Source organism: Anopheles nili, chromosome 2 (assembly GCF_943737925.1).
Source record: "Anopheles nili chromosome 2, idAnoNiliSN_F5_01, whole genome shotgun sequence".
NCBI classification, from domain to species: Eukaryota; Metazoa; Arthropoda; class Insecta; order Diptera; family Culicidae; genus Anopheles; species Anopheles nili.
In genome coordinates this window covers 10,830,716-10,855,086 of record NC_071291.1, presented here as the reverse complement: position 1 = coordinate 10,855,086, position 24,371 = coordinate 10,830,716, and the positions used below count along the sequence as shown (strand labels likewise).

General features: G+C 40.8%; 1 protein-coding gene across 1 annotated transcript; it reads right to left on the bottom strand.

Annotated features, from left to right (window-relative positions):
• Positions 1–2,339: 2,339 nt before the first annotated feature.
• On the bottom strand, positions 2,340–23,816 carry LOC128725103 (uncharacterized). The gene is made up of 9 exons (XM_053818860.1): positions 23,718–23,816; positions 14,482–14,620; positions 5,910–6,589; positions 4,316–5,498; positions 4,030–4,183; positions 3,782–3,930; positions 3,663–3,683; positions 3,187–3,622; positions 2,340–3,084 (listed from the first exon to the last, which is right to left on the bottom strand). Exons 1-9 carry the CDS (start codon positions 23,814–23,816, stop codon positions 2,340–2,342), a joined length of 3,606 nt encoding a protein of 1,201 aa, XP_053674835.1.
• Positions 23,817–24,371: the final 555 nt, after the last annotated feature.

Below are 24,371 nucleotides of genomic sequence, written 5' to 3'. Positions count from 1 at the left end.
CTGCTTTTGTAAAAAAATATAACATTTCTTTGTATAGAATGTTTCGATTTTTGAATACATTTTAATCTATTTGGTCTTCTTAAAATTATGGGATTTAATTTTGTTTGGCATATTAACTGTCTTAATGCATGTTTGTTGATTGTTTTTTATTTTATTAAATTTAGTTACATGGTCTTACAGATGCAATAGCATGAATATATTTTCATGTGAATAGCAAATAAAAACCAATTATTCAAATATATAAACATTATGCTAATCCAAAACAAATAAATTTGTTTCATGCTCTAGTAAGGATATGAACAAAATAATGCAATAAAAGCTACATTACTCGTTATATACAATAATTTGAAGATGAATTTATTCAACTAAAAAGAAATAACTTAAAAATGTCATATATCGTATAAAATTTAAAAAAAGAATGTCTGATAGATAGTTGGATATATACTTGTATCGAAAATAATGTGTTAAAATTCTATAAAATGTGATAAATGTCATTATAACATTATGAATCGACACTCCATACAGGCACTACCAACAATTTCAATGCATGTATAACACCGAAGAAAGAAATAAAAAATAGATTTGTTTCAAAAAAACATATTCGCTTGCGGAAAACATTTATATAATTCAATCATTACATCGAAATTGTTAATCACCAAGAAGACAAATAATGAAAAAACGCAGGCATCATATCGAATGACACCTAATAAATATGAATAAATAAACATTTAAGAACGCGCATAAATAAATAATGGATAAATAATAACGTTTTGGAGAACGTTCAATCAACCATAAGAGGTTCTGAATTCATCATTGTAACGGTCTGAAATTCGACATATTTACCCTAACAATATTAAATTGTGTTGCCACATTTTACAAATTGGCTACTACATAACCACACGATTTTGCGCTACTTTTCCTTTCCATGGGAATCTTCCAGCAAAGCTCTCAACTTTCATCATAAAACAACATACTTCTGAAAAGGCTTCCACGAACTTAGCCCATAGATTGTGATTGTTACTTATTGGTTGTTTGCATTACGTTTTTTCATCTTTAAATCCCTTCTGCATAAAACATCATTGTATCGCCGCCAAAAACTCACCCGCCTGTATTAAAACATATTTAAATTCATGTCTCATCGACTCACAATGATTGGATTCTGCTTTGGTCGCTTGAGTTGTTTTACCCAAGAATACGTTTAGAACCAAAACTTTTCCAAAGCCGCCATACTCTTTTGGCGTGGTGTCGAAGAGATTCATATAAAATAACAGAATCGCTATTGAATGATCGCAGCATGATGTGGAATTAGGGATTCGGTCGGGTAATATAGGGATTTTGTTTCAAAAATATGTACCAAATTAATACGATGCACGCTTTTAAAAATGACCATCGTGACCGATGGATCGATAAAAAGAATGATTGATTCTTCAAAACATTCTTTTCATTATAAATATGGCTTTTTACTTTTGGTAGCCTAGTGCCAGTGGTATTGATAGCGATTATGTATCAGAGGTGGTAGTGATAACTTTAACTGGAAATAGTATTACGTTATATGAATTATGTGGAACAACATGATCGGGATCAAGTGGAAATGAAATGTTGATTTAATTGTGTTTGAACAACAAACAACCTTGGGATATGTGAAAATATTCAATAAATTATCCAATTCACTGTTATCAGAAAAAGGACTACTAATGCATTAGAGAGATCTGGACCGTTTTGCTATGGTCTTAATGTGAGCAATATTGATACAATCATGTTTTTGTTGATAGTTCAATAATATGCTGCACAATTATTTTCTGTAAAGTCATCATGACAGTGCTCCTTTTTTTGTATGCGTAATTTTAAACACTGCAATAGTCTCAAAAACAAATGTAGTGAAGTAAAATACTATTGGGAAAATTAACGAATTAAACGTTTTTCAAAACGATCTTTTCAGTCTACTCTTATAGCATTAAATCTTGAAAAGAAAATCTAATTGATGATTGTAACGTTGAGGGAATAATTTCACTCCTATCTGTTTTTACCACCAATCGAAGAAATTGAAACGACGTTTGGTAACAGGAAATTTCAATCAAGGAAATTCGTTTCCAACATCATTTCTTCAATTCACGGATATTTTTTTTCTAATTTCACAAAACTCTTACGATCATCATCTAATAGAAGCATGACTAAAAACAAATTATTCCCTGGAACTGAGTAAACTAAAATACTTATCCGTCATATATAAGGATACTGCAAGAAAAACAAATAATTTTACTAATGGTTCTGCAGCATGCAAAACGAATACAAAAGAGATGAAAGTAAAAAAACAAAAATTCACCAATCCACTGATCCACTTAAATGATCAATCCACTACCACCATTGCTACCACCACATACGCTACCTCCGTTACCAATAAAACCCAACTGCTGCATGTTTAGTGATCCATTGCAGGAGGAACCAAGTAGGGACTCACCGCCAATGGAGTTGTTTCCTGTATTGCTATTATTACTGCAGCTGCTACCAGCGCTGTTGGTGTTGCGCTGCTGGTTGCTGATACCCAAAGGACTGCAACTATTGCTGTTGTTGCTATTGCTGCTACTGCTGCTGCTGCTACTGCTAATGTTGCTGCTGCCACTGCTGCTGTTGATATCGTTGCTACTTCCACTTTCCACACCATTGCTAATCGACGGAGATGGCGATTTTGAAAGTGAACGTTGATACTGCTGTTGCAACATCGTTAAACGACCGTGGTTATGTTGTTGATGATGATAGTGGCCGTTGTGATGTGAGGGTGTACCATTTTTGTGGTACTGATTGTTCGACGATAAATTAGAATTGGTTTGATGCCCCAGCGAGCGATTGGATCCCTCGTGGTGATGGTGATGATTGTGATGGTTGTTGTAGTATTGATTGTGATCAAACGTATGTTGCTGTGGGTGATGAATACCGTTGTTGTTGCCTAACGTGTGAGATTGCACCTGCTGTTGAGGTCCTACACCTATGATTGCGGTGAACTTTGAATTTCTGGTTAGTGGTTTATGATTCTGCAGATACACCTCCCGACTATGCTGTAGCTGCCAACATGAGCGACAGAAATATCTAAGATTGAGGAAAACATAAACAGTAAGATATATCACGTAATAGAAAAATTATTTCAAAATTATTTTGAAAAAAAAATTAAAAACAAAATATTAAACAAACCTGAAACACACGATTTCACGACAAAAATATGGTCCATGTTGTACTGTGCACATCGAACAAAGGGAATCCTCCAAGTAAGGATCCACCTGCAACTTCTTCGTGAATTTGGTCGTTCGAATTTCGATGAAAGCTGCCACGACCGCTTTCATATAGGAACGGCAGTTGTTGAATGTTACACGAGCCGACCCAAGTGGATATTTGTACTTGTCCGTATCGATGCCAACGTAAACGACCCCATCAAACAAATCATTCATAATCTTCGCTAAGCCCTCAGCAGTCAGCTGACCGTGTAGCGCACCAACAAATACTGTCTTCGTCGGGTCAAGTTTCTGTGAGGTGGATTTCACGTAATTCGAATCCGCAATATTCCATGGGATCACCTCAACATCTTTTGATTTGATGCGCTTCGAAGATATCTTGAAGTTGATTTTCGCACCTGGTGGAGCTATCAGTTTGTTTAGATTATGCATCGGCACCAGTTGCTGTTGCTGATGCGCCTCATCATCGCAACTCGTCCCAAAGCAATTTCTCGAGTTTATCGACGAAGATCCGTTCAGGCTCGCACGAGTAGATGTAATGTTTCCTGAACTTGCACACCCGTGGTTACCACCATATATGTTACCATTGGGGTTCGTGTAAGTGCATGCCTGCAACAGCGCCTTTACCTGTTTGTCCGACTCGAAAATAATGTACACGTAGCCTTTTGGTTGTGTGGCTTGTTGTTCTTTGCCAGGCCATTCAACTCTGCACAAATGAATAAGAATGAACAGTGACATGCATTAAAACATTGCAAAATAGTGATAATGATTTATAAAAAAAAGTGAATTAAAGAACAAAACTTACTTTATTGAGCCAAATGGTTTGAATACTTGTACCAAAGATTGTTCACTAATGTCCCATGGCATCCCACCGAGAAAAATTTTCGAGGAATACGTCACCAATCTGTTTGAGCGAGGAGGCAAAACACCACTCCAAGTGCAGGTGGCATCATAATGGGCTGTATATATGAAAGACAGAAAATATGTAAATAAGATCCTAATAAATATAATAAGATTCTAATTATAAGCAGGATCTATAAAAAGCCTCAGGAAGATTTCGAGGCATATTGCAAATCAAAGAGATAACTAACCTGCAGACGATCGATGGAATCTTGCAATACGATCAAGATTGTTATCCGCATATCCATTACCTCCGTTAGAACCCCCGTTCAATGATGTGGTTGAGAAGCCTTGTTGCATTTGAAGTTGTAATAGCTGTTGCTGATGTTGTGGTGACCAGTTTTTGGTTTGCGCATTACTGTTGTTATTGTTACTGCAATTGCCACCAGCACTGCTGCTAGCAGATCCGATGTTACTTGCAGCAGGTCCATTGGTCCCGGAGGGGGAAATGTTACCTGCTCCGACACTACCAGAATAAATACCATTGGTATTACCGGTAGTTGCAGATAGTAAAGATTGATTAAACTGCAACTGCTGCAATTGAGACAGCTGCTGCGATTGCTGCAACAAGCGAAGAGTGTTGAGCGCTTGTAAATTTTGCAATCGTTCGTAGTCACTGGAAATACCCGTATTATTTGAGTTCAATCCAGATAAACTGGCTATGGTACCGCTGTTGGCGGTACTTGTACCGAAGGATGTCGATACTGGTCCAGTTGTTTGTTGCGGTTGTTGCTGATACATTGTACCCAGAGACGATGTGTAAGGCCCGAATTGATTTTGTTGTACGTATGGCTGTTGTTGTGATTGATTATTATGCTGTCCAGTAGGAGAATTCGTACTCTGACCTAGAGTAAAACATTTAAGCATATCTAATATGCTCGCATTCTCAAGGTTCGTCAGCAAGTTGCTAGTGTCTGTATGATCCTGCGGCGAATGTGAACGGGATAAAGATCCATTGCCTACTGTGAACAGCGACAACGAGCTGTTGTTAGTACTATTCGCATCAAATCCGCCCATAGCAGCTATGTTGTTGCTAATAACTGTTCCTCCATTGTTTGCGCTCCCAATACCAGTGAGGATATCATAAGGAACATTGATTGATTGTTGCTGCTGTTGTTGTGGATTGTGTTGTTGGGCAACAGTGCTTTGCTGGAGTTGTGAATAGCTACCGTTTCGATAATTTCGACCACTGGTATTTGGACAGAGCAGTGTTAGCGTAGGCGAGGCTCCTTCACCTGGCGAAGACGTGCCAGTGGTAGGAGTAGTGCAATCGAAACTAATGTGTCGTCGTCTAAGTTTTAGCGTTTCGGTAGTCAATCCATTCGGCGTCACGATACCGCTACTGCCACATCCTAGCACTAGATCAGTATCAAACTGAAAAAAAATGTGAACATAGTTTTATTTTTAACCGATTTTAAAAATATAAATGAAACCATTCTAGAATCGTCCTGCATTCTTCATTTCACAATAGCTAAAAATAATCAATCAACACGCTTATCTTTACAACTGCCTCTAGTAGGGTGGCACAAAACTTGGCAACTGTTCAAATCGAGTGATAGACAAGAATCATAGCTTGGAAAATTTTTCAGATCAAACCTTATGCCTTTTCGCTTCGATGGTTGTTTCGTGCCAAATAACTTGTTTGAAGAGATAACTTGTTTGAACATGATTGAAAACTTGTGAAATGAACAAGGTGAATGAGCTCTAATTGATTTCGCACTGTCCATAGTGGAATGGGTGCTGTTGGTATTATTGCGCTAAGGAGGAATATATCGTTTTTCTCACCCGAAATTCGTCGAATCCTACTCCCCCACCAGAAGATCCTGCAGATCCTTCGCCTCCACTGCCTGCCGACTGTTGCTGCAAGCTGGAGTAAAACGAATGTGTTGTTGGTGACTGGCCATTGCCACCACTCCCAATGCCACAACTGATTCCGCTGCTACTACTGCTGCTACTGTTGCTGGCAGTGCTATGGCTGCTTCCTACGATGCTACCTCCGATAAGCCCGCCGCTGTTCAAGAGGTCCGGCGAATTGAGCGACGGGCTGGGAATTCGTAGGCTGGCAAAATTGAATGGATTCGATGAAATCGTTCCACTTGCCGTGCTACCTCCGCTACCCGAGCTAAGACCGGTTGAGCTGAAGATGCTACTGGCACTGTCGTCACAAATATTGGTCACTCCCCCGGAAACACCGACGCCCAAAGACGACGGCAGCGTCGAGAAAGTCGCGAGCGGTCCGTTTTGTTGATGATGGTTATGGTGTTGGTTTGGCTGCAGTTCATTGTGGTTATGATGAGTGCTCAGGTGATGATGATGGTGGGTTGCTGCTGCTAGGGCGCTGCTATTCTGGTGCTGGCTCGTGCTTTTTCCCGACGAGCTGGATGAACTAGTCACCAGTGATGACGATACTGAGATTGGGGAGGATGCTTGCGAACCTCCCAGAAGATCCGACAGTGACATGTTATCTGCGGTGCAATTAAAAAAATGGCGGTTAACGAACCATTAAATCAAGAGGTTTGTGCGACGAACACGTAAGATAAAAATTGATTGAAAAAATTTAAAGATGAGTGGTACACATAAATAAAAAAGATAACCAAGGAAAAATCAAAGAAAAATAGCAATTGAATAGGACTTCATATAAATATGATAAATATCGTTTGGTTATCGCATTCACATTAACTACTCTTAGCTTAATACGATTACATGGCAGGAAGAATCCTGTTATTTGAGGATACAAATAATAGCCTGTGTCTAGATTAACATAGATAAATGAATATTGGATCAACTTTATTGCTAAAAACTTTTGGAAACGTAGAGATTGCCATCAATTTCTAATGTAATAAAAACTATTGAAAGGCATAACAACTTCTTCGTTTGATCGAGTAGATTGTTTTTCATAACAAATCAAAGAAAATTATAAGTAGCGTGAAGCACTATCAAGTGAGCGTGTCTAAGCGTTTCTTTACATTTAGGTCATGATCACCAATGTTTGAGGAAGCACATTCAAAAGCAAATGATGACAATTCATCTATGATCTGGAGCTCCTTCTAAAAGTAGAACGTAGACCATATTTGTAGTTCGTTACGTTCTCAAAACCAGCACCCGTACCAGCACCGAGGCCTGGAGTGTATGCAATATTTGGCAGCAAATGGACCTTGGTTTAACTTATTTGGCACCATTTCAAGCGCGAAATAAATGATACTTCCACACCATCCAGCGGCGAAGATATTCTCGGAATAAAACCGGCAATATTGGCTAGAAACCATTGAAGTTTATTAAACCGTGGCCTCGAGTATCAACACCAACGATGATCTTAATTATGTCGCGAATGCCCTTCCTTGTTAAATAGAAAAGTTTCTACCAAGGAGAGAAAAACTGCTCATGATTTAGCTCGTTTTCGACCCACCGAACAAGGACTAGCCCGGCAATTGTTGCATCCAGTAAAAGTTACACAAATCATGGTCATGTTGGTTGAACGATAGATAGAGGGTAGCAAATCATGACGATTTTATCGAATGAGACATTGGAGAGGCAACTAAATAATGGCACTTTTCTGTGGTACATAAGAAAAATGTTTATGCATTTTCAAAAAAAAATAAATTACTACATTCAGCACCGCACATGCCGCCGCTGATCATGGTTGCATTTTTGAAACCAACAATAGCCTTAAACAAACATACCATCGCGATTGACGAGAGTTATGTGCGCCTCAATTTGTCCGCGTTCCAAGTAATATAACTCGCAATAAATCATTAGAATAATCCAATGTTTCCCTGCTTCGAGAGGATATTACCAGGCACCACCGGCGCGCGACTCTTGCATAATGGTCAATATTCCGACGACTGGCATGATTACCAGTGATATATTGAGAGCAGCTTCGAGCGTCTATATGAATGGGTGCGTCCAAAAACAAACAGCAAGCACTTTTGGCAGGGAACTTGCCGCCGTACGATTTGCAACGTGTGCGCCCCAAAAGAAAAAGCATCCTCTGATGCCACGTCGCGTGCGACTGGTGCATGGCCATAGGCACTTCACACCACCGCCAGTATAGCTCTGTGGTTATCCAATACACCCAAAGTGCTCCAGAGAGACAAAAGTTTCTTCCTTCCATCGGTGCGCGCCTACTCAAAGATGACGTCGTGGTCATCGATGCGTGTATCCTAATAACGCAACCATCATCATAACCACACACAAGGTGGTTTGTTGTTTGTGGGCACGCTGAGCGTGAGCCATACCTGGCGAGGATGGGTTGCCCGCGGTCAACAGCAGCCACCCCCGGACCCCACTGATACACACACACCTCTTCCCCATCCCAGCAGTTTCATTCCAGCGGAAAGATTCGACCGTTCAACGACGTTACGAGTTCAGCGTAATTAGGTGCTGCTGTGTCGGCGCCTTTCCTTCGAACGGGCATCGCGCGAGTGTGGCCACGCAACACACACAGCCGGCAACCCCTTTTTCCCTTGCGTATCCACCTGTTGCACCCGGATAGTGTGATTTACACCATCTGGAACGCGCGTGCGAGCCCGAACGCTTCTCGTAGCGCTTGACTGGAAGTCATGGCGTCGTCCGTTGGCTCTCCCGATTCGAGGCGAAGGAAATCGCCTCGCATATCCAACCGAATAGCTAAGAAGGAATTATTTCCTTCTCTCTCAGGTGTGTTTATTTACTTTAGTTTTTGCGCTTTCCCCCCGTTGAGTTAGTATTGAAGCATACCACAACTTGACTGTGCGTTTACTAGACAAATAAATATAAGTAAGTATATTAGTACCACTGTGGGTAGTACAATCGTTTCGGTTTTATTTTTCGTTGATCTGCCTACGCACTTTATTATTTTATTAATCGGAACACCGCACCTACAACTTTAATTGATCTAAAGCCACATGTCAAGCAGAATCACATTTTTCTTTCAGTTTTCAATAGTTTGTATCCTATTCTAAGTCCGCATTCAACCAGAAACCATTAAGAAAGATATGTATCAAGGAAACAGTGGAAAGTTAGACCATTGCGCAAATGAGTAGCTAAAATTTCTCTACACACGGTAAAAGAAAGTAGTGCACCATAGCGTCCTGGATTCCTCATTTATCAATACGAGATAACACCCCGAGAGGCAGGGTGCTGATTATTGTCTCAAACAATTCATCAGCATTTCCCGAAACGTTTAAATCATCTTAGATTAAGACACGATTAATTATAGTATCGTGCATTTAACACGATTACTTGAACAATATTACAGTATTAAATACAGCTCTATTAAATCATAATACAAATTTGATAAAAAAGTACTAAATAATAACTAAAATTGCATAATTTAGGAGGAGCTTGATAGAAAAAAAAATTAAAACGATTTCTATACATCGCAAAAAAGTTTGAAAACTTACACGGACTCAATGAATAATACAGCTGAAAAAATACTACCCCTTTTCCATACGGTCCACATGACATAACCAAGCGCGATAACACAACCTGCCCATCCAGCTGTGAAAAATATGCGAGCTGGAGTGATCTAGTTTGCCGGAAGCCGCGGGGATCAATTCTTATAAACTGTTGCATGCAACATAACTCCCCGGCCTTCCCCGGCCAGACGCAGACCAGAACCGTCTAGAGTTTCCTGCGGAGCACTTGCGACCGGCAGACGAAGCTCAATCAAACATAGTTCGCTTATTTACGGTTAGTTGGGCGTTGATTATGTGCCATTGACCAGCGCGCATACACCATCGCAACGCTCACCAGCCATCTCCTTACATTTACTTCAGCTCAGTCACAGTAAAAAGACGAAACAACACAACCCGCCGGTCTACGGAAGCTTCTGTATTCCCTCAATCATTCGCCCGAAACTCCTGTTCCGTAAATGTACTTGAACTTCAATTTATCTCTCATCCCACCCCTGGCATGCCAGCCGATCAGCCAGGCTTGGTTCAATAGTATCGAGCGGTACACGGGTGTTTTTGTTTTCTTTTTTCCACCCTTACTATTCCCGCAAAACTTTATCAGCCAGCCACTGTGACGAAAGGAAAACTAGCGAGCAAGTTCTTCTTCGTTGCAGCCCAACCCGGCCACGAGCCATAAGCAAGTCGTCCGTCAGTCAGGGAGGGTGTGCGCGCGATTGCTGAGACGGAGGGAGGGGTTGGTTGGAAAAGCAAGAAATGAGAAGCTTGTTCTACATTGCCCGGTATCCCCGGGATCCGCGCGCACATCAACCAGAGACGGTTCATCCGGAACTCATTGGGGAGGGCAGTGAAACGAAGTAAACACAACATTATCTCCCTTTTCTACATTCGACTAGACGCGACTCAATGCTATGCTCGCGGCAGGGCAGAACACGTGCCCTGTCTCCTCTACTCCAGCCCCATGCCCAATCTACTGCCGATGCAAAATAATTCGTCTACATAAATTCACCGTCTATTTCACTGCAATAATCTCCTATCCGCTACATTCAGACTGTGAATTCTTTGAGCCGACATTAGCCTACTCGGGGTTGTATTCCCGATCACGTCAACAGACCTCATTAGTGGCGCACTTGGCAGTGATATTTCAACTCGATAAAATCTTAGCAACTGCGAAAGAAATGAGCCTAATGGGAGAGGGCCGAAAAAACATTGATCTTTTCGGATGCTGAACTACGAGCGACATGGAGGACGTAAAATCGATTGCTTTACTGGGATAGCAAGCGTATGTCATATTCTGAAAATCGCATGGCTTAAGGATCACCCTATCACTACACGGAGCAAACATAGCGTGAGGAAGACATTGCAAATGCTTTGTGGAAACGGCACAATTTAGACAAAAAAAACGGTGTAAACGCTTACGTGAAAAGCATTTTTGCTCCAGATTCAAAATGTTATATGTGAGAATCAGCCGAGTAGTCTTCCGTTTCAGTGAAGATTTGGTGGTGGAATTTTGTTAACGAAGAAGAAAATCATGCGGTGAGTGAAGGTTAGCGCACAGAGGCGTAAATAATTAATTGTTTTCCTACCAGCTCGGTAGAATGAGTCACCGCAATAGGCTATTTCTAAACAACACAGACTTGCCTGTCAAAGATTTGGAATTTTGTGATAGTATTACGTAGCACGGAAAGTGTGGTTGTTCAAGGGACTTTCAGGAATTGTTTAATTCGCATTACAATTACACACCTTTTAAATTTAAAAATGATAAAATATATTATTACTATTAATGTATTATTTGCAGTATTAAAAATTATAGTTCACATAGCCTATAATTATTCCACGAACATAGCCTATATTTTTATTGCACACGCTTTACTCACCTTTAAAAAGTGATGTAAAAACAAGACGAGATCGGGAAAGATCATGACACCGTGTCAAGCTTTCACAAATATTTATGAAACAACTGTAAATTTGGGCAGTAGAAACCAAAAAAGAAGCGAGCTTAATTATGAAATCTCGCAACAGTAACCTACCTCCCCCTCCTTACCGTGTTGTTTCTTTTTTCGCCGACCGCTATCCTCCTTTAGCGAGTTCTTCACTCTGCTTTTTTCTTTGCTACTTGAACTTTTTTGAAACGAAGGAACAACGCTTTACTCTATGTTGATATGAATAATCAACAACGCGTAAAATCCATCACCGGCGCATTTCTCTACTCCAACGGTACACAGCGTTCACACCAGTCTCGAAAATGATGCTCTATCGCATCTACTACGTCGTTCGCTTGCTTGCTCTTGTCTGCCTCTTTATAATTTTAAGCGCATAAATTACTGCATTCCCTTAGACGAAGCGAGATACCACCGTTCATGTCCGCGTGGCACTCACTTTGCCCTGAGCATGGGGCGGACTAACCGATTTCAAAGATAAAATGTGATCATAAATATATGTCCACTCAATTTGGCAGGCCATATCGAAAACCAACCATCATCGCCCCAACTTTTCGATTTGCTAATCAGCTGAACAAAAACCGTCTATGCTTATAGAAGCTCTGCTCGCCTTTGCTCACCCGTCCGCAGATTGCAGCGTCCGAAATCAAAAAAAGCTTCCCCAACTAGCCTCAATTAATAAGTCCGCCCAACGAGGCGTGACGTATGCAGGCACTGCCAATTAACGCACTACTGCTTTCGTTCCCTACCTCGGATAGGTATAGGTTTATAAATATCTCTAATACTGCACAGAACGGAGAGCCCGTAAATCCCGTTGCACACAAAGCGGTGTAAATTAAAGAAGGAATATTTTTGACACGAACGTTTTCATCGATTGAAAAAAGCCGACACACATCTAGATTAGTTGGGATAAAACTAATGGATAAAATAACACAAATGTTTATTTTACCTCAGTGTTATTATCCAACCCAGAATCTCAAAGCAATGGTGAGAAAAAATTACAAAAAAATGATAGATGGTAATTGGGCTTTGATTATTGAATTGATACCCTTAGGAGGTATATATCGAGAGTGAGGTTCCAATAAACTTTTTTTTGTGTTTAGAGAGGCTTTGAGCTTCAGAGCTTCATTCGCTTCTAGATTCCAGTAAACGGGCATACACTTTGCATGAACTTCTCCCTTCCCGAAGGAAGCGAACAGTACTACATTTGAGTGATGTTTGATTTGTGGTTGCGTGCGCCGAGGCTGATGATCGTGCGCCTTCTTTAGTAACGGTTCGCTCTATAGCACGGTCTACTGCCACACATAAAGATTGTTTTAGGACACAAGCGTCCCGCCCCAGGTGCATAACGCAGCATAGGCTGAAATAGGTGCCACCTGGCGGCATCTATTAAAGCATTGAGAAAAAATAGTGAAAAACATAAAACTTATACTCAGTACCTAGCCTAGTAAGAAAAGTTCGTTTTAGATCAGCAACATTACCGAAAGAACCACGATGTAGTAATGCATGTTAAAAAATATACATCCCAAAAAGCACATCGTCAGAACATGCACGCAGAAGCAATAAAATGTTTACATTAATGTTCTTAAACTATGAAGCTGGTTAAAATGACAAACTCAGACAGACATTCAAACGTAAGTTATGAACTTTCAATTATATTTACACAAGTCACAGAATGTTTTCTCTCAGAAATTCAGTGTTTATACGCAAGGAACACTATTTATGAGCTATGTGCAATGAATGTAAAAATACTAAAAGCTTATTTTTTATTGTCTTCGAAAGAAAAATATTTAAAAAATAATCATTACAAACGCCACTTAAAATCAATATTATTTGCACTACATAAGTATATATTAAGACAACGTAAATATCGAATTTTCAGTAACGATTCATCCAAGTGCTTACAACCTCTGACTTCACCTCTAAAATACTTTTACTTGACCTTGATCCACACGCTAGTTACAAACGACACACACCAAAACAAATTCGGCAAGGGCATCCTCTAGCACCGGCCAGAAAACACTCCTTAAAGAAATCCTTGGAGAAATCTTGACTCCCTTGTAACGGCTTGGAATGCAATTCAGTATCAGCGCCGAAATATACGTGGTGGCCAGAACGAAATCAAGAAGAAAAAAAACGTACGGCATGTGTGCCACGCAGCACACAATGGAGCAGACTACATGTGGAAGAAACGATGCGTCTTACACTCCCCGAACACACTCCGTCTCATTCAATGTGTCTCACAAATGGCAGCTTTAGCAGGACCGGCCGCTTAGAATATCGTTCGACGCTAAACGGAGATAAATGTGGTGACACAGGCATTTTCATGAATAATAAAATCGGCTAGCTTCCAGCAGCTCATGCCGCGCGACCCTGCTTCTGGATAAAAACGAACACTAGTGAAGAAAATATAATTAAAAAAACCTTTCCGCCATCATTCCGTAGGAAAAAAATACCAACACACGACCGATCTCTTCTCCTGAGTATGTTGCGGATATTTTCCAAGCCTTATTCGTGAGTCCACTGCATTCATAAGCATGTCAAGTTTGTAACAATGTTATTATATACAGAAAACAATATCGCGAAGGGCCAAACATAATCACCGCTTGGTCGGAAAGACTCCGGACGGGAAAATCTACAATCGGTGCATTTAAAAAACATACAGACTTAAACACCATCAGATTGCACCGACATCCACAGGAGAGTGCTATTGTTTCAATGATTGCAGCTTCCACGTCACGAAAAGGAGCATCCCGAATGGAAGAAACACCTTCTGATGCGAAGGATTTCAACAAAACTCCACTAACACCACGTGTGAGCGGTACTAACACACACGAAATGCTGGCCCAAGATCCGCAGCTGGAAAAACAATTGTCCCGAAGCGCAATACAGTAGGCAGCAACAGGAACTCGCTACAGAGCCAATCAAAAGACTCTCCACCAACGGCTAGAATGCTGGCATTTTCCCTTTCTACGCCCACTGCACAGTGAAATATGCACGCAGTACCCATCTTATTTCCATGCTTACCTTCGATCGGTGACGGCAGTCCCCGGGAGATGATCTCATTGTGCTCCAGCAGCAACGAGTTGATGGAATGTTTCTGCAGAATATCTGGCCCTGTCAGCGATCTGGCAATGTCCGGGCTGGGGAAGTCCTTGAAGGTAGTCTGTGCGAATGAGCAGGAAACAGAATATGAGGAAAAGGACACAAACACAGAAAGTACGGAAAATGTGCTTAGAACAGTAGCATGACCTCAGACGATTATTGCTTCACGAAAGAAACAATAAAATTGTAACCAGACACACACTCATATTCTTTCTCTATTCAGAAGTGTATATGAACTATTGCCCTATCGTCCTAATAGCGCTATAGTGAACTGGCTGTCGAGGATTCTAAGGAGGTGAAGGAAAATAATATGGCACATTTTCGCTCGAGTTTTTCCCAATTACGAACCCACCACACAGTGTCGTAACGACGGTGGGCGTCTGCCTCTGGGCAGTTTCGTTATAATGCAAGCACGTCCATCTATCGTTTACGTTAAGCGGCACCCTGTAGGCTAGTTCTTTTTTTGCACCTTCTATACTGCAATGAAGTAAAAGTGGCAAAACAAAACAAAGCCTCCACACTACTCGCTAATGAAACTCTTTTATCCGAGCGACCGGAAGCGCGGGAAATAAAAATGAGCAGAGAAGTGATAAGTGATATCACGCGCTCGCATACAGCGCCAATGTCCTGATGTGATGTGCGAGGTCGTCCTCGCCACGAGTACGCATCAAAGCGGAAGTGAAAAATTCCCCGACGCGGGAAAGAGTTCCCACTTCCCATCCCATTTCCGTGGCGGAATCTTTTCGTCGGGTTTGCATTTCTATTTACCCCACATTGCAATTACGGGTTGGGGAATCCTCATTTGTTGGAAAATCCTCTCACCCACGCATCCTCTGGTGTAGGTTTCGAAGGCCCCGTAAAGCCCTTCCGTTAGGCGCTTCCACGGACGTCATGTCCTCTTCTCACACTAGCGGTTTTTCTCTCTATTTGTTATTTTAATTTCCCGAAAGGAAATACCGAAGGATATTCCGGCGGACGTCCAGTGAAGGGGAAACTGTGCACCCATTTTGGAGCAAATCCTTCATTCGTGACTTCCTCCGGGATCCTTTCCCTGCAACCCGTGAATGACGTCGGCCGTCTGTCACGGTGGGAAATGCAATTGACAATATTACACACACAAACTCAAACGATTTTAGCCATTTTAACTAATGAGAATACTCTTTTGCCCACTAGGACGGATGATGAGAAACTCAGCTACTGCCACATCCTTCCGCAAGTAGAAAAGAAACAAAACTAATGCCATCTTCTCTTGAATTGGGACCGCGCATACCGTCCCTGGTGCCGGTGGAATTACAATTGACAATGAATCATAAAAAATATTATTAAAACAAATGCCACCCCACAAAAAGGTGAAACAAATGAGCGTAAATGGCTTCGAGGCTACTGCCTCTTGGTTTCGGTCCGTTGTTCTGCAATACCAGACTCACTCTTAATACTTCTAATTTCTTTCGCATCGGCGGCGAACCCAGGGAAAAATAAACGCACCGCTAGAAAAGAACGATTTTCGCGCAGGAGCCGCTTTTTTTCTTAGCTCTTTCAATTTTAATTTGTGCCTTCCGCATCACTAACACGGCCGTTCGTGAACGCGAACGAGTAGAAGGTGTGTTGGAAGGAAAGGGGCTTTTCCGGTTGAGGATCGGGTACAATTACGGCGGACTCTCTTGCTCCCATTGCGGACATTGTTACATGCTCCTTGCGTTTGTACGATCAACGGGACGCGCACGCAAGACGGGATTGAGCAACAATAACGAAAGAGAAAATAAAGCTGACTTCGAATAGCTCAACAATGCAAGTCACATGCAGAAAGGTGGCAGCGCAAATGCGATGGACGGCCGCGGTGAGCGAGAGCGATGACTAGGGACGATTTTTATGATTATCATTGCTTAAAGTTTGCCGCATTTAGCGCACTTCGCCGATGCTTTGCCTGCTTTCTACGGCACAGCATCCTTCTTTTCTTTTCGTGATGGTAGCATTTCCCAAGCTTTCACCACCATTCACCCAGCCCGTGGAAAAACGAAGGAGGGTTGTTGTTTTTTTTATCCCCGCTTTCGTGGGTGTTTTTAGCAGTTTCCATCCGAACGCAACCAAGAGAGCAAGAGGCAGGCACAAGGGACGAAGAATGGTTCACGAAGTCATAACTTCTGACACGGATGAAACTGGACAAGCATCCCCCGTAACGGCTGCAATGAGAAAACCGGGTGGTCTCGGTCGCCGGACGAGTTGGTTGGTTTTCACGTTTTGCTGAATGCCGCACAAGAAGATCTAGTTTTCGCACTGCTGAAACGAGGAAGCGCGATTTTAAGCTGGAAAACTGTAGGAGAATGCCAACGCCGTCATATTCGAACAACTTGTGGAAGAAATCGTTGCTGTTGCAACAGCCTAACGTTCGACGTCAAACCGTGCGCCGAACAGAAGGACGAGGCCAATGAAGGAATCAAAAAAAAATTTCCCTATACAAAACCGATGTACATTTCTTTTGCATTTCTCTGTAAGGAGGTAACAATGTCCAATACCGCACAATTGGGATGCCTTTCCATTGGCAAAGACACACTGATGCTGGGTGTCTGCGGGTTGCCAGGGAGTCCTACGGTGCTGGAAAACTAGTGGAAAACTCGAGGTAGTTGACGTCATCATCCCAGCAGTGGTGAGATAATCCATCCCAATGCAAACTCGATATGTTCCCTTCCCAGTGTTCTACGCAAATATGCAGATCGTATAGATGTCATCCTATAGTCTATTCTGGAAGGAAACATTTCCAAAGCTTTGTTCTTGTGTCAAAAAAAACTTTTATGCAACAATTTTTTTAATATGATTTTTTTGTTCATATCCCCAACCTTCAGTAATAAACCTGCATTTAATGTATAAAATCACAAGATCAAACACGTGCTTTATTTTGCATAGAAAGCACCTTATTCCTTTTTTTATGAAAGAATCGTTCTATGAACCCTACATTTACAGACTGAAGTGATGGGTTAACAGAGCTATTTCATGAAATATTTTTTATACAACTAAAAAAGAGAGATGAAAATCAGAAACCTGATTTTACACAAATCAATCCCGTTGATTTGTCAAATAATCAATCATCTACACCATCTGTTCATTGTTGCGACACTCCCTGCAAAAAAACATCGACAGAGACTGTTTAGACTTCAAGACCTAACATCACTCCGAAATATTCAGCAGCAGAAGGTGATGCCCGGTTTTAAAGTTCATTTGTATCAGAAAACGATAAAATCATCACTGAAACAGGTTCAACGATAAAAAAACCTTGCTACAACAATACCCAATAGCAGTTGAGTCTTATCAAAATACCCAACAAACAGACCTCAATTGAAATAAATTTATCAATGATGATCAATGATGATAGCGAGAATAAAAAACAAACTGAGAATCATGTTCATGGATGTAGTTTATCTGCCTCGAACCAAAAAAAATCCATCTAAAAACACGAAGAGCAACCGATCCATAATAATCTAGAACAGATTTCAAAGTTTGTACATTTATATGCCTAACTAAACAAATATACTGAACATTTTCTTAACAACTTAAAATAATACAAATTTAATAGCATTCTGTTATTCATCATGTATCTGCAAATTATAATGGTTGTGCAAAAAAAATTATTGAACGCAATCTCACGATTACGCATCGATTACGTTCGCGAATAATCGCCTTTCAGAAGAGAATCCACACGAATCAGAGCTTCGATTGGTCCTTTGATGAAAACCCGTTCAGTTTAATGCATGAACGGTTGAATGGACGAAATATCACACGTAAAAGGATGTTCTTTTTTAGACAGCCTAAACGGTACCCTTTACCTCTCTCTCACCGGATGTGGGTTTATGGACAAAATGAGCCAAACCCCGAACGAATTTCCCAAGATAGTATACGCAAGAATCTTTTCATCCGCAGTTAATCACACACTAATACATGCTACTAGATGGACATGCCAACCCACTCACACGTGCGGTACCGGATTTCAACGGTAGTCAAGTGTGATCGTGTTTTGCGGTATACGGAATTCGTCTTTAAAATTGTACTACGTGCAGCAACGCGTTTGCCTGGCTGAATGATTCTCCCTCTTATCTGGATTTTCCCACGTCGTCATGACCCAAAAATTTCCCATGAAGCAAAAAAGCAACACATTAATAGCCAGGCACAGTGCGTGTGGCCACTCGCTTTTGGCTTTAAGGCCTGCCGCTTGCTGTAAGGGAAATGGCTCCTAGGTTAAAAAGGAAAGAGCTTTAATTTTCAACCCCGTAGAGCTTTAAATATGGTAGAATGAAAACACGGATACACGCACACTAAATGGAATCTCCCACGAGTAGGTTACCCAGAGGAGTCGAGCCTAGCGAGGGTATATGCGACCATTAACCGTTTTCTTTGCGTTTTCCGATAGTTTTTGCGATCCTTTAAACTAGCGTGAGCCACTCCCGTAGAAGAATCATCCGATTGCATGATTCCTGTTCCATAGTCACATGCTGAGGGGACGATTGGAGCCACCTAGTACCAACAGTCATATCCCAAAACACGAGTTTTCCGTCTCTCTTGATATGCGAGAATGTGTGTGCTTACGCGCACTGCCATCTCTCAATGCAAGTATGTGTGTGTGTGTCAAAGGACATGCGAGGATACTACGTACTAGTGGTGGTATTGATAGTGGTCTCTGTGCTCGATGTTACTGCCCCCGATGGACACACCGTAGAGGAAGAGAAATGCATGCTTGCTGCTAGGTAGAAAACTGTCACACGGGACAGGACGAAAAGTCCCCTTTTTGCTTTTTCATTCATGCTTGATGACAACCGAGAGAGATAGAAAGAAGCATGCTCTGCAACAGGTGGCTTTAGGAAGCTCGCGTACACAACTCATGGTTAACCCTTTTTCTCTTTGAGGGAGAAAGATCTAAAAATAAACGCCAGTCTTTCATTGGTATCGATGCCTAACCTCACTGATAGAAATTGATATATATATATATATATATATATATATATATATATATATATATATATATATATATATATATATATATATATAAATATATATATATATATATATATATATATATATATATATATATATATATATATATATATATACATTTATATATATATATATATATATATATATATATATATATATATATATATATATATATATATATATATATATATATATATATATATATATATATATATATATATATATTATCGATGTTGCCAAAAAAATGTTATAAAACAGAAATTTTATCCTTAAAATATGAAGTAGTTAATAAGGAAGCAGATATGCGTACATAAAACTATACTTTAAAACTCATTACTAATTTCAGCTAAAGAATTAAGAAAGAATCAAATGTACTTCAAAAGGAAAACTATAGGACATACAGGGAAACATGGCCGATTTTCTCCATCGCATATGCACAAACTCGGAGCACCGTCTGGAAAGCAAGTCTGTGTGGTACAAAAACACATTGCGACACTTTGCCACCGGGCCCAATCCTTGCAGGCATTGAGGCTTGTAACGACTTCGACCCGAAGTGCCGGAGCCTTGATTACACGAATGATTAAAGAATGAAAGCAGAACGGAATAAAAAGACAAGCAAAAATATCACGTGCTGTAATGCTGCAAATCGGTGACTCGACGGGGTGATAACACGAGTGGTACGCGGTGGTATAGCGCAGTTTCGGCATCTCGTTTCAGTTCACGTGCGATGTTTCGACTGTTGGCACTTCTACTTTCAAGTCTCTTCTTGGAAGGCCTCCCCACGTGAAGAGAGAGGCTCTGTGAGAAAGGCTGTGCTAAGCAGACGGGATCCAAGGTTCGTCCAACGTTTTCCCGTATAGCTTTGAATGGCGCGAGCGTGTGGAAACGCTAGTGAACGTGAACGCACAGCAGCAGCGACAAAGCAGCATCAAATGAGGCGCCACAAAGTCATTCCAGTGTTTTCCACACCACATCCGCAGGCGTCCTTTGCTGTTAGCTGGTCCTTCCTGACCTTCCCGGTCGCAAGACGAGAACTCTCGACAAGCGTTACCGAAGCACGCCAATGACTTAACAAGTTCACGATGACAATACGTGCCAGTTCTATGGATTTGGAATTGTAGGCAACCAAAGGCATTAATACCGATAATGCCATTGGAAATAAAATGGTTTCTACTATGTTCAACACTGAAAATAAATTTAACCATTGCTAATGAATCATACAAATCAACGCAATTAATAAAAATACTCAGTAACAATCAACGTTACTATAAAGTAATCTATGTAACAGTGCAATGCGTTGAATATCGGTAATAAAATTGATACGTTAGCGATATTGCTTTCGATTTTTCATGGCGGTTCTCGCATTTAAGCCACATCTTCACACTTTATCAAACTCCAAGCCGCACATGTTTTCTCGAAAAGTGCCGTTGAGAACTGATTGTCGTACGATTTCAATTTTCCACATGTCTATGGAGCATCGAAACTCCATTTTTTTCTTGTATTACTTTTGTCGTGTTGGAAATTTGAAAAAGTTTTCAAATAGTGTCTCGCAGCTAGAACACCGAAACAACATCCCCAGCCTGATGGAAACGCCGATATATACCGCAGTAGATGTATGATAAAATTGTATCACGAACATCGTGCCGATAGTTTTTTTTTCTTGGATTTTATGACAAGAAATTGAATGCAAAAATAAACTAGACAAAGAATTGGAAAATCAAATTCCATCTGAATTCAAAAATAACTTAACACCATTGAAATAAATCAACCTTTCCCATATTTATCAAATATTTTAAATGTATGAGTAGATCGATTAATGACTCACGAGCCTTCTAAAGTTCCAAGGATTTCGAAAATCATCACTATTACAGCTCCAATTCAATAAGAAGGATCAACATATTTATTGAATTTCAAGCGAACATTACGTAGACACTCCCATTCTAAGCAAACCCACATATCCAGGCCAACACTTTTCAGTAAATCTCCATGAACTTACCATGAATAAGTGATGATGAACCCTTACAATATCGTTTAAAGTTTGGTAAAATTTCCAATAACACTAACATGCAATAAGACGAGCCAAAAGCAGCCCAGAAAATGGAAAACTGTGCATTAAATTAACTTAGCAAGATGCTTTTAACAATAACCGGATGCTCATTAATATGGACTCGAAAGAGCAAAAATTCTACCGCAGAACGGCTGAATGTCGTCACGAGATGTAAAACTGTTGACGACCTTCTGCGATGAACGAAGGGATTGAGGTACGCTGCGGTTAGCTCTACCAATCTGTCTTGCAGAACACTCACAGAGGCAAAAGACGCCAATAATGGAGGCGCCAGGTTGCTTGTACGTTTCGAAGCCTCACAGTTAAATGCTGAACGAATTGTAGAGTTCCGGCGTATCAAGGAAACGTCATTAAACGGCAATCTAAGGCACGAAAATCATATTGAAAAAATTGTAACTGACATTATGAGTATTTCATCCCATTATCGACTATATCGAACACGTTTCACATGAGGTAAGCGTGACAAGATATTTTATAGTTAATATATTTTTGGAATTAAAACTATGACATAAATGTTTCTGGATAGAAAATTTTACGCTTTTTTAATCCAGTACATACACGCTGTGGAAATAACAATTGCCACATCCTCAAACCGCATCGTACCCTCAAAGGTACGAAAAACACTTGAAACAATTAACTTCTACATACAATCATTTTAATTTCCACAACAAGTAGCATGTATAAGACGAAAGACAGCCTAAGCTTTCATATTTCCATTTCAACAATGCTCATATCATCGATAGCTACGGGCCTCCTCAGTTTGGGGATGGAGAAAATACAACAAGAACAACGCTCAAGTCGTCTGCTCGAATCCCTAATCAATTTAATACACTCGGACAAAGAAGTAACTTTCTACCAAGCCGCCATATGCATGCTCAGGACCGAAAAGTTAGTTTAAAATTACAGTGGTGTCTATCTTAACAGTGCATTTGTAGCAAGCGGAACCACTTTGGCGGGGGATTATTCTCTATCACTAATACATTCTTTACGTCACCTGCACTTAAATTCGACAGCTCACACAGTAGCGAACTGAACTCAAATTGCAAGCAGCAATCCGCGTCAACAGTATGAAGTCCACTGAAATCAAGAGACAATTTGTTGTTGCACAAAAAATATCGTTGCACAGTAGCACACGAAATCGGAACGGTGCCACAAAACCAGAGAACGACGTGAAGGGAGAGGAATAAGGACGGGATCGACACGCTTGAACAAAGCAAAACAGAGCACGCAGAACACAGCACCGATGTGCAACAGGATGTTCAACAGTCGGAAGTGCTTCTTTCCCGTTTGCATCCTGTTGGATAAAGGACTCAGCGACGATGATGATACCGTCGATACACTTCCACTTTATCTCTTTTCTCTCTTACTCTCTCACATACACACACTTTGCCTTCTCTCTTTTTCTCTATATCTCTCTCTCTTTCTCTTCTCTGTGACTATTGCATGGGCTTTGCTGCGAAAAACATTCATGACGTAGAAAAGGGAACAAAAACTAATGACTACCAACGGGCGCGGGATAAACGGATGGAAAATGTTGGAGGCAGTATGATTAAAAAGGAAACGCTACTAGCGTTTAGGAGGACGCACCTAGTTGTTGAGAAATGAAAATATGCTAACATTTAATAAAAGCATCTACTTTCGTTCATTCGAGCCAACAATTTTTGTTAGTAAACTATATGCTATATGCTTGGATAACTAAACTATTTGCTTGAGTTTGATTGAATGTTTTGTGATTAAGATGATGAATCAAAACCTGTACCCACTAAGCTGCCCTGCTAAACATTATATAACAGTTCAGAAATACAGAAAATAAATACATTGTGCATTGCAGTAAACTGAGATTTAAGCATGCATCCATGCACTTAACTCGATTAAGCTTTGCTCGAAGCATGTACCCACGTCAACTATACCGAAAGCTTACTAGTTTAGCTTATTTTGCGTTTACAACATAGTTAGTTATAGAGTTAATGCCAAAAGGATCATTCCATCTTTGAACCCATGCATACAAAAGCATGCAAATATATGTGCTCTCATTTCCTTCAGTCATTTTTCCTTTGAATAGCGGTCACTTAAAGACGCAGGAAGCGCATCCCGTTTAGGTAAACCAACTTACATCGTTTTTTCTCTTGTACGCGACTTTCGTACACTGGCGACTAAGAGCATACTCGAGCTCTAGAAAATGAATGCGGTTATGGCATTTGATACCGGCCATTCCCAACCGACGACGCCACAGGGACACACATTTCCTACAAACTGTCACACCAGAACTAGGAGGTTGAGAATCGACTACATTGCAGCACACATCCAGGCATGTGGCATGTTTCCTCCTGACATACGGCACACGATTGGCTGACAGGTGAGAATATTTCTATTAACTCAATAAACGTGAGTTACTGGATCCTCCCGCTCGTATGTTGTCCTGTACCTGCGTCATATTCCCATTCCACCCACATCCCACGGGTGGCACCGACATCCCACATCCCTAGGTTAGGAATCTGAGTAGGCAGGTGTTGGAATAGAGACTCTGATTCCAAACCGTTCATACAGCAGCCACGAAGGTAGGCGATGATATGCATTCGCTTTACAGCCAGTGTGCCATTCCACAAACATAGGCTGGAGGAGGTGAAAGGAACGAGTAACCCATTCCACGACGTTAGTGACGTTAGTGTGTACTTGAATATTACCCACTGTATACGCAGTCAGCAGGAAACCAGAATATCATGGCGGATTGAGGAAACACATGTGGATGAGAGCCTTTTCCAGCCAA

Coding starts and splice junctions, on each gene's coding strand:
- LOC128725103 (XM_053818860.1), bottom strand. CDS start 23,816: ATGGCCGGTATCAAATGCCATAACCGCATTCATTTTCTAGAGCTCGAG. Junction 14,621..23,717: donor CGTACAAGAGAAAAAACGAT/GTAAGTTGGTTT, acceptor TCATTCGCACAG/ACTACCTTCAAGGACTTCCC. Junction 3,931..4,029: donor AAACCATTTGGCTCAATAAA/GTAAGTTTTGTT, acceptor TCATTTGTGCAG/AGTTGAATGGCCTGGCAAAG.